Raw genomic sequence first — 12,135 nt, 5'->3', positions numbered from 1 at the left:
TTCTAGCCAGAGCAATCAGGCAAGAAAAAGAAAAAAAAACATTCAAATTGTGAATGAAAGTGTCACTCTTTGTAGATGACATGATTCTTTATATAGAAAAACCTAAAGAGTCCAGGAAAAAGCTATTAGAAACAATAAACAAATACGGTAAAGTTGCCAGCTACAAAATCAAGATACAAAAATCCATAGCTTTCCTATACACTTACAAATGAAATTTCAGAAAAAGAAATTTAAAAAATCAATTCCTTTTGCAATTGCAACAAAAAGAATAAAGTACCTAGAAATAAACTTAAAAGATGTGAAGGACATATACACTGAAAACTATATGACATTTTTAAAATAAATTGAAGAAGATACAAAGAAACGGAAAGACATTCCATGTTCCTGGATTGGAAGAATCAACAGTTAAAACGGCCATATTACCCAAAACAATATACATATTTAATGCAATCTCCATTAAAATCCCAATGACGTTTTTTAAAGAAATGGAACCCCAAATCATCAGATTTATATGCAATCACAAAAGACTCCAAATAACCAAAGCAATCCTAAGAAAAAATAACAATGCTGGAGGTATCACACTACGTGACTTCCCCTTGTACTACAAAGTGACAATAATCAAAACAGCATGGCATTGGCAGAAAAACAGACACACAGACAAATGAAACAGAATTGAAAACTCAGAAATAAACCCACATAAATTTGGGCAGATAATTTTCAACAAAGTAGCCAAAAACATACAATGGAGAAAAGAAAGCCTCTTCAATAATTGGTGCTGGGAAAACTGGAAATTCACACACAAAAGAATGACACTAGACTGCTATCTGTCACCATAAACCAAAATTAACTCAAAATGGATCAAAGACCTAAACATTAGACCTGAAATAATAAACTGCATAGAAGAAAACATAGGTACTAAATTTATGGACCTTGGGTTCAAAGAGGATTTTATGAATTTGTCCTCGAAAGCAAAGCAAGTAAAAGTTAACATGAATGAATGGGACTATATCAAACTAAAAAGCTTCTGCACAGCAAAAGAAACCATCAACAAAACAGAGGCAACCAACTGTATGGGATAAGATATTTACAAACAACACCTCTGATAAGGGGGTGATATCCAAAATATATAAAAAAAGCTTGCACAACTCAACAACAAAAAAACAAACAATCCAATTAAAAAATGGATGGATCTTGACATTATTATGCTAAGCGAAATAAGTCAGACAGAAAAAGTCAAGAACCGTATGATTTCACTGATATGTGGTATATAAAACTGAAAAGAACAAATTAACAAGACAAACAAATGAAGAAATAAAATCTCATAGACATTGATCATAGTTTAGTGGTTACCAGAGTGTAAGTGGGGAGGGAGGTGGTAGATGAAGGTTAAAGGGATCAAATATATGGTGATGGAAGGAGAACTGACTCTGGGTCATAAACACACAACATGATGTATAGACGATGTATTACAGAATTGTACACTTGAAAACCTATGTAACTTTACTAATAATTTTCATCCCAATAAACTTTAAAAAAAAAGGGCAGAGGACATGAACAGACACTTCTCCCAAGAAGACATACAAATGGCAACAGATATATGAAAAAATGCTCAACTTCACTAGCCATTAGGGAAATGTAAATCAAAACCACAATGAGATATCACCTCAAACCTGTTAGAATGGCTATCATCAACAAGACAAATATTAACAAGTGTTGGAGAGGCTGTGGAGAAAAAAGAACCCTCATACACTGTTGGTGGGAATGTAAACTGGTGCAGCCGTTATGGAAAACAGCATGAAGGTTCCTCAAAAATTAAGAATAGAATTACATAGGACCCAGCAATCCCTCTACTTGGTACCTACCCAAAAATCTGAAAACATTTACCCATAAAGATATACCTTCTCGTATGTACTCCGATGTTCATTGCAGCATTATTAATGGTCCAGAGTGTCCTTTGATAGATGGTTGGATAAAGAAGATGTGGTATATATACACAATGGAATACTATTCTGCCATAGAAAAGATGAAATACTGCCATTTGCGACAACGTGGATGGATCTTGAGATTATTAGGCTAAGTGAAATACGTCAAACAGAAAAAGTTGAGAACCATATGACTTTACTCGTATACACAATGGAATACTATTCAGTGGTAAGAAAAGATGATATAGGAACATTTGTGACAACATGAATGGATCTTGAGAGTGTAATGCTGAGCGAAATAAGTCAGACAGAAAAAGCAGAGAACCATGTGATTTCACTGATATGTGGTATATAAACCAAAAACAACAAAAGAACAAGACAAACAAATGAGAAACAGAAACTCATAGACACAGATAGTAGTTTAGTGGTTACAAGAGGGTAAGGGGGGTAGAGGGTGGGAGATGAGGGTAACAGGGATCAAATATATGGTGATGGAAGAACTGATTCTGGGTGGTGAACACACAATGGGATTTATAGATGATGTAATACAGAATTGTACACCTGAAATCTATGTAATTTTACTAACAATTGTCACCCCAATAAATTAAAAACAAACAAACAAAAAAACCTGAAAGCAACAAAGGAACAAGACGAACAAACAAAGAAACAAAAACTCATAGACACATACAACAGTTTAGTAGATACCAGAAGGGAAAGCGGAAGGGGGGATGGTAGAAGAGGGTAAAGAGGATCAAATATATGGTGATGGAAGGAGAACTGACTCTGGGTGGTGAGCACACAATGTGATATATAGATGACGTATTATAGAATTGTACATCTGAAACCTATGTAATTTTACTAATCATTGTTATCCCAATAAATTTAATTTTAAAAAATACACTAAGAATAACTAAAATAAGTAGAGCAATGCAACCTGTTTCAGGTAACAAGAGGCAATGTTTAAAAGATATCATTTATTCCAGAATTGATCTATATATTCAGTATAACTCTACTGAGCATCTCAATAGAGTTTCCTTAGAACTAGACAAGTTGATCCAAATTTATGCAAATGTACCAGATGAAAGTTTGTAAATATTCCATGTGTGCTTCAAAATAATGATTTTTGTGGGTGAAGTCTTCTAAGGATGTCTAACAGATCAGGATTGTTAATTTGTATGTCAAATATTCTATAATCTTACTAATTTTGTTTACTTATTTAATTATTTTTAGAACTCACAGTATTTCAATTTATACTTATATGTCTATTGATATTTGCTTTATATATATTGAGACATAGTATAAGCAAATAGATTTATAATTTTTTATAGATTTCTAGTGAATAAACATTTTTAGTTTCTGAAATAACTATCCTAATAATGCCTTTTTTCCTTAAGACTTTTTTCTTGACTCTAATATACATATAACTGTTATAGATATATAGGTTAACTCCTTTCATTAACATTTGTCTGTTATGCTTTTCTACTTTTAAAATGTTTCAGTGATTAGTTCATATGTATTACAATTTTCTCTAAGAATTGCACCTGTTGAGATTTTTTAAAAATCCAGTCTGACATTCTTTGTCTTCTAACTGGCAAATTAACTCCTTTTACATTGATTGTGATTACTGACATATTTGGTTTACGTTAATTACACTACAGTTTTTAAATCCTTCCTGAAATTATCCACTTTTTATTCTATTTGGTTTCACAGAGAAATGTTTTAGTATTTATTTAGAAGTATTTTCTTTAATGAGCAAACATTTTTTTTCTCCTCGTTCCTCAAGTTAGCTTTCATAAATTTTGTGTGTGTTGATTTTGGATCATGAAGGTTACATCATGAAGATGATCATATGATGAAGGAAATATTTGATTCTACTCTTCTGCAGTTGTAAACAATTGTTTCCACCTAATCAAATTTTATGCTATTATCTTCTATCTCATAGACCTTTGACTTTCAAAACTAATCATTAAAACTGGACAATACTGCACAGCAATCCTGTGATAAAGACTTCTGTTCTCCCTCTGAGCTACACAAACACTCACCGTTCCCCACTCCTCCTTCTCCCCACTCACCTGTTATCCATACCCTGGATTCCACCTCTCGGCTCTGGTCAGAGTACTGGATAGAACATGATACGCTCCCAGCATTTTCTTGGACTATAAGGGAAGTCTCCACATCAAACAGACCCTGTCTGTCTACATTCACCTTTGAATCTGAGGGCAAATCATGTCCTAGTGGGTCTTTCCACTTCACTGTCGGCTGGAGAAACCAGCCTGAGGACTTGCAGAGCAGCTGGATGCCTCCATCAACATATCCCATGATAGAAACCAGAGGAACTGAGCCCAACCCTGGGGAGAAGACAGGAAACGGATAATAGCAAAGATCATGTTCCAAGGCCACAGAAGTTCTGAGCCAGATTCATAAAGCTCATAGAAATAATACTCCCACATTTCTTCTCTCCTGATTTTCTCTCACAGACACATACACACTTATAACACTGTAAGCTCTTCCAATGGTCTTTGTTCAGTTAACATGCATTTAACAACTGCTATATACCTGCATATTGCTAATCACTAGATAGGATATGAATAAGACAGAGCTCCTTCTTATGAGGAACTTTTCAGGAGTTCAGCTGGGAAGAGAGACCTGAACTGCCAGCTGTTAGATCAGCTAATTAAAGCAACAATGAGCCCAAATCAAATAGCAGTGAAGCCTTTCATCATTTACTATCCTAGTATATTCACATGATGACTCCTCCCTCCTCCATTTCCCCATGAATTGGCATGCTAGTCTAAGGTCAAGTGTATCTGTGCAGTGGAGGGGTTTGTGTCACTATTGAGAGTGTGCTAAACAAAAGACTTGATAGTTTCATGGACTGTGAGGTTGGGAGAAAGCGAAGGAAAGGGCTAGTTGTGGAAAGTTACAGGGTCCTGAGTCAGAGTGGGGGAAGATGTTTTCAAGTTTTCCCCCTCCTTTTCCTGATAAGAAGGCCTTGACAGTAGCACTTGAAAAAGACTCTGCCCCAGGCCTCAGACAGAGAGACCTAGGAATGAAGGCACCTGGGCTAGGAATGGAAATATGTGTAAGAGCATGAATTGGCAGGGGCATGGGAGTCTTCGACTACACCTCCTCAAGATACTGAAGGCATTGACTGTGCACAAAGTCTAGTGTGGGGTGGGCAGCTTTTTCTCTTGAGGCCTGTCAAGTAAAGACTTTGTAATTTTCTATGGTCAGGTCTTAAAAATCAGTAGGATTTTCACCAGGAACCAGACTCTCAGAACTCACTGACTAAGCAAGGAGAAAACTAAACAAATACATTTCATTGTGAAAAGTGCATATATGAAAATATGGTTAAGGACAGAGGTCAAGGAGATAGTGATTAACTGTTAGAGGAAGTCACACCTTCCAGGAGGTGACATTTGTACCCTCCTGTGTCAGATGAAGAGAAATATATAGGTGGACAAGTCAGGAAGAGGGAGAAGCATGCCAGACAGGAGGTCAGGTAGACACCATGGTGCAGAAAGCAGACATGGAAACTCAACTGACAACAGTAGACCAGGGACCTGAGTGATAAAGTTAAACAAGGTGATTGCCTACTGAAATTGAAGCTTCCAATAGGATTCAGGGTCTCATAACATAACAGCCAAAATGTCCAGTTTCAATTAAAAGTTACCCAACATAGGAAGAAACAGAAAGATGTTATCTTAAATTATAATAGACAATTGACTCATGCCAACACTGAGATAAATTAGATTGGAATTATCTGACAAAGCTTTTCAATAGCTATCATAAAAATGCTTCAACAAATGCAATTTCTCTTGAAATAAATGAAAAATAGAATACCTCACCCAACATAGAATTTATTTTTAAAAAGAAAGAAATGGAAGCTATGTAACTGAAAAATACATAATAACAAATAAAAACACTTACCTAATGGGCTCAATACTAGAATGTAAGTGACAGAATATAGAATCAGCGAACATGGGGATAGATCAATAGAATTTACCAAATTCAAACAACACAAATAAAAGTTTTTTTTTAAAAAAAAAAAAAAAAGACTATGTAGCAAACATTTGTATCATCAGATCCCAGAAAGGGAGGAGAGAGATAGGAGGACTGAAAAAATATTTGAAAAAATGATGGCTGATCAACTCCCAAATTTAGTGAAAAGCATAAAACAACAGTTTCAAGAAACTGAGCAAACACCAAATAGGAGAAACCCAAAGAAATTCACATTTACATAGTTAAAAATTAAATTTCTGAAAACTAAAGATGAAGAAAAAAGATCATGAAAGCAATAATTGATAAAGGATGTACTGCATATATGGAAATATCAATTTGAATCATAGATTTCTCATCAGAAACATCGAAAGCCAGAAACTGTCACATCTTTTAAGTGATAAAAGAACTGTCAATAGGAAACCATATATCTGGGGAAAGTATCTGTCAGAAGGAAAAATCAACACATTCTCAAATGGAGGAAAATTAGAATTTGTTGCTAGTCAACCTAGCCTTAAAGAATGGTTAAAGTGTATAGCATACAGAACATAGACAATAATATTATAATAAATATGTGGTATCACTTGGGTCCTAGATTTATCAGGGTGGTCACTTTATAAGTTATATAAATGTCTAACCACTATGTTATACACCTGAAACTAATATAATATTGTATAATTATTTAAAAATAAATAAAAAATAAACTAGATTAAATGGTTAAAGGAAATTCTTGGAACAAAAAAAAAATGATGAAAGAAGGAATGTTAGAACATTAGGAAGGAAAAAAAACAATGAAGAGAGCAAAAATAAAATAGACTATCCTCATGAGTTTTGAAAATTCATTTGATGGTTGAAACAAAAGTTATAAATTATCTGATGTGGTACACAAGACAAAGTTATTTCAAAAGTGGGGAGGAAAGGGGACCTAAGTAAGGTTTCCACATTTTTCTTAAGGTGACAAAATGTCGATGCCAGTACATAAAATATTTATGTATATTGTAACATCCAGAGCAACTGCTAAGAAAACTACAAATGATATGTTCAAAACAATAGAATGTTTTAATAACTCACAGAGTCTAAAAGACAGAGAGAAACAAATGAAGGAGAAACAGGGGAAGCAAGCAGAAACAAATGGCATATGTAAGCCCTAAATATCAATAACTACTTAAATGTTGTCTAAATTAATTAATCAATTAACCAAGTAGAAGTTGAAATTGGCAGAATAAGTTTTTTAAAAAGACCCAAGTATATGCTGCCTATAAGAAACTCGTGTGAAATATAATGATATAAGTAAGCTAAAATGGCATATACTGTTGGCGGTCACCCCCCGAGAACAGGATGGCACCATCCCATTAAGCCCGCCTCACTCAAAATTTGTGCAGATGTGAAGAGTGATGACATCATACATGCACCAAGAAGGTATGATAATGTTTATTACTCAGACTTTTTGGGAAGACAGAGCAGGCTCTCAAGAATATCTGAAAATGGCGAAGAGAGAAAGATAGGAGACTGGCTTGGTTTTCACTGTGGGTACAGGGACATAAAATTTCCTTCACATGTCGAGTAAGGATTCCATGATTTGAACTCCTAACTGGAACCAAATGAGAGAGTGTCAGGGCTTTGTTATCAGCTTGCCCATATATGGAGCAAAACAAGAAAGGGAAGTAGTATGGATAAAGAGCTTGTAAGAATTAAAACTCCAAAAAATAGAGTCAGGTATTCATTACATATACATGGAAACATTAATTTTTAAAAAGCAGGAGTAGCTATATTAATAGCAAGTAAAGCATATTTCAGAATAAAGGTAATTGCAAGAGACAAAGACAGACAATACATAATGAAAAACTGATGAATGCACCATAACAACATCATGATCCTAAATATGTGTGCATTTAACAGCAGAACATTTGCTTTTTTTTTAATGAAGACAAATTTTCAATTGTAATTGAAAATTTCAACACCCCACTTTCAGCAATTGATATAATAACTGGACAGAAAAATAAGTAAGGATAAAGAATATCTCAAGAAAATCAACCAACAGGACCTAAATGACATTTATAGAATAGTCTTACTAACAACCACAGAACATGTATTCAAGTGCCAATGAAACATTACCAAGATAGGCCATATCTTGGCCTATGAACAAACATTAACAAATTTGACATAAGTGAAATTATACATAGTATGAATATTTTCCAAGACAAACAAATCTGAGGGAATTCATCACCACTGTTCCTGCTGTACAAGAAATGCTGAAAAGAATGCAAGCTGAAATAAAAAGATGCTAATCAGCATGAAAACATACAAAAATATGAAGCACACTGTTAAAGGTAAATATACATTCAGTTTTACAAAACGTTAATTCTGCAACAAGCTGGTGTGTTAACCACTTAACGATAATATAAAGGGTAAAGGAAGGAAGTATTAAAAATAACTACAATTACTACAATTTGCTAACGAATAAACAATAGAAAAAGAGGTAAATTGTAACATCAAAAATACAAAGGAAGGGATTTCCAGTCAATATGGTGGAGTAGGTAAATGCTCTTCTCACGACCATATCAAAATTACAACTAAACTATAGAACAACCATCATTGAGAATTGCATGAAGTCTAGCTGAACAGAAGTCGCATAACTAAGGATTTATATTGAGGAAGCCACCTTGAGCCTGGAAGGAAAAGCAGAGACAGAGAATGGGCTGGTCCCACACTCACGTGTGACCATTAAAAATTGGGAGGAATATCTCAGCTGTGGCGTTCCCCCTTACTGTGGTGAGGGGTTTTAGCCACACACCAGTCTCCTTAGCCCACGGTTCCAGTGTTGGGAAGAGAAGTCCCCATAACTCCTGGCTGTGAAAACCAGTGGAGATTGCAGCTAGGTGAGATAGAGGGAGGCTAGAGTCCCAAGTGACCCTCTTAAAGGGTCTGTGCACAGACTTACTCAATGGTAGACTCACTCAGCACTAGGGGAGCAGCTTGAAAGGTGCCAGGGACATACTGGGAAGAACTGAGTTCTCAGACTTCAGAGCAAGGGCTGGAGGGGCAACTTTCTCCAAGACAGAAGTGCTGGCAAAATCCATTGTTTCTATGTTGAGGCTTCTCCCCTCCCTGCATGCAGATGTGGGTAGGTGTCATTTCTGAGTCTCCATCAACATGATTAACACTGTTCCTCTATCCTGCCCTGGTGATTTCCTGAGACCACGTCTCAACCAACTTGCAGGCCTACTCTAGCTACTTCCAGTGGTTTGTCCATGAAAATATCCTGTCTTGGCTCATGCTGTGAACTTTCCTAAAATTTCTCAAAGGTTCACAAAACCCAAACAAGCAGCATCTGCCTTCAGCCTGTCCCATACATCTTGCCGAGCAGCTCCAAGCCCAGAACTAGAGGCAGCCAGCCTCAGATCATGGCTTGGCCTCTAGAGGCATCTCCAAGCGCAGCACAGGTGGTGGCCATTTGTAGATTGCTTTGTGGCTCATGCCATGTGGCCTCAGGCCGGGCACAGGCTGTAGCAGAACTTGGCTTGCTGTCAAACCTGGCCTGTGGTGGGGCCCCTCTCAGGAGTCCCCAGGACTGGCATGCCCAGTAGCCAGTTTCAGACCAAGCCAGAGTATCACGTGTACATCTCTTAGGACGACACACCCAAAGGGCAGAATGGGTAGCCACCAGAGCCCTGTTAAAGTGAATCCTGGCTCTGTAGGGTCAGCCCCTGCACAGCAGCTGCTCCACTGTAGTTGTGACCAGTCCTCAAAACCAATCAGCTTGAGGGTGAATCCCTCCCACTGACTTGTAAACAGCAACCAAGCTTAACTATAAGAGAAGGCCACACACAACCCCCACAAAAGACTCACTTGGAGCACCTGGAACAGGTGAACAGGGACAATTTGCCATTGAGCCCCACAGCACACCTACTACATACAGTCATTCTACTAAGAATAGGAGGCACAGCAACCCTACCTAATACATAGAAACAAACACAGGGAGGCAGCCAAAATGGGGAGACAAAGAAACATCCTGAATAAAAGCACAGAACAAAACTCCATTAAAAGAACTAAACAAAATGGATCAAGCAATCTATCAGATGCAGAGTTCAAAACACTGGTTATAAGGATGCTCAGTGATCTCAGGGAGAATGTCAACAAGGAGATAGGAAACACAAACATAGAGATAAGAAACATAAAAAGAACCAGTCAGAAATAAGGAATACTATAACTGAAGAATACATTAGAGGGAATCAACAGTAGATGAGATGAAACAGGATCAAAATAGCAATTCAGAAGATAAGGTAGCAGAAAACACCCAATCAGAACAGCAAAGAGAAAGAATAATACCAAAAAATGAGGATAGTTTAAGGGCATCTGGGACAACATCAAATGTTCCAACATTTGCATCATAGAGGTACCAGAAGGAGAAGAGAGAGAGCAAGGAATTGAAAACCTATTTGAAAAAAATGACAGAAAACTTCCCTCACCTGGTGAAGGAAATAGATATACAAGGCCAGGAAGCACAGAGAATCCCAAAAAATATAAACCTAAAGAGTCCAAACCAAGACACATCATAATTAATGCCAAAAGTTAAAGACAAAGAGATAATCTTAAAAGCAACAAGAGAAAAGTAGTTAGTTACATGCAAGGGATCTCCCATAAAACTGTCAGCTGACTTCTCAAGAAAAACTTTGCAGGCCAGTAGGGAGTGGCAGGAAATATTGAAAATGGTGCAAAGCAAGGACCTACAACCAAGATTACCCAGCAAAGCTATCATTTAGAATCAAAGGACAGATAAAGAGCTTTCTAGGCAAGAAAAAGTTAAAGGAGTTCATCACCATGAAACCAGTATTACAAGATATGTTAAAGGGACAAGAAGAAGGAGAAGGAGAAGGAGAAGGAGAAGGAGAAGGAGAAGGAGAAGGAGAAGGAGAAGGAGAAGGAGAAGGAGAAGGAGAAGGAGAAGGAGAAGAAGGAGAAGGAGAAGGAGAAGGAGAAGGAGAAGGAGAAGGAGAAGGAGAAGGAGAAGGAGAAGGAGAAGGAGAAGGAGAAGAAGAAGAAGAAGAAGAAGAAGAAGAAGAAGAAGAAGAAGAAGAAGAAGAAGAAGGAAGAGAAGGAGGAGGAGGAGTTAAAAAATATGAATAGCAAAAGAAAATAACTACATATCTATCAACAATTACTTTAAATGTAAATGGATTAAATGTTCCAATTAAGAGACAATAGGGTGGCCTTTTCATGAAGCTGGAGCCAAAAGTGAAGAAGGAAGCCCCTGCCCTCCTAAAGCCAAAGACAAAGCAATGGCTAGACAAAGCAGAGACAAAGCAAAGAAGAAGTGCTGAAAGGCATCCACAGCCACACAAAAAAAGATCCCCACGTCACCCACTTTTCAAAGCCCAAGACACAGCAGCTCGAAAGGCAGCCTAAATATCCTTGGAAGAGTGCCCCCAAGAGAAACAACCTTGACCACTATGCAATCATTAAATTCCTCCTAACTGCTGAGTCTGCCATGAAGAAGATAGAAGACAATAATACACTTATGTTCATTACGGCCAACAAGCACCAGATCAAACAGGCTGTGAAGAATCTCCATGACATTGATGTGGCCAAGGTCAACACCTGATCAGGCCTGATGGAGAGAAGGAGGCATGTTTGATTGGCTCCTGACTATGATGCTTTGGATATTGCCAAACAAATTGGGATCATCTAAACTGAGTTCAGCTGGTTAATTCCAAATATGAATTTTTTAACTGTAACAACAACAACAACAAAAACAACAACACAATAGGGTGGCTGAATGGATAAGAAAAGAAGACCTTTGCATATGCTGCCTACAAGAGAATCACTTCAGATTGAAAGACACACACTCTCTGAAAGTAAAGGGATGGAAAAAGGTATTCCAGGAAAATGGAAACAAATAAACAAAGCTGGGATAGCATATTTATACCAGACAAAACAGACTTTTAAACAAAGGCTATAACAAGAGACAAAGAAGGACCCAGTAATTCTACTTGTGGATATTTATCGAAAAAAACCCAAAACACTAATTTGGAAAGATTTATGCATCCCTATGTTCATTGCAGCATTATTTACAATAGCCAAAACATGGAGGCAACTAAGAGTCCATCAATGGATGAATGGATAAAGAAGAGGTTGTACATATATACAAAGGAATATAACTCAACCATAAAAATGGATGAAATCTTGCCATCTGCAACAACTTGGATGGACCTAG

The 12,135-nt window shown here is 36.9% G+C and overlaps 2 protein-coding genes across 2 annotated transcripts in view; both read right to left on the bottom strand.

Moving 5' to 3' along the window:
• The window catches only part of LOC141567351 (butyrophilin-like protein 9), a 365,947-nt gene that overhangs the window by 242,129 nt on the left and 111,683 nt on the right, over window positions 1-12,135 (bottom strand). The gene's annotated exons all lie outside the window — the stretch shown is intronic.
• The window catches only part of LOC109439887 (butyrophilin-like protein 3), a 40,316-nt gene that overhangs the window by 14,437 nt on the left and 13,744 nt on the right, over window positions 1-12,135 (bottom strand). The window contains exon 3 of the mRNA XM_074312733.1: window positions 3,995-4,270. Within this exon, the coding sequence (XP_074168834.1) occupies window positions 3,995-4,270 (276 nt within the window). The remainder of the gene's footprint in view (window positions 1-3,994; window positions 4,271-12,135) is intronic.

Source organism: Rhinolophus sinicus, linkage group LG10 (assembly GCF_036562045.2).
Source record: "Rhinolophus sinicus isolate RSC01 linkage group LG10, ASM3656204v1, whole genome shotgun sequence".
Lineage (NCBI taxonomy): Eukaryota > Metazoa > Chordata > Mammalia > Chiroptera > Rhinolophidae > Rhinolophus > Rhinolophus sinicus.
Note: the sequence above shows the minus strand (reverse complement) of the source record. Positions and strands in the feature narration are given on the sequence as shown.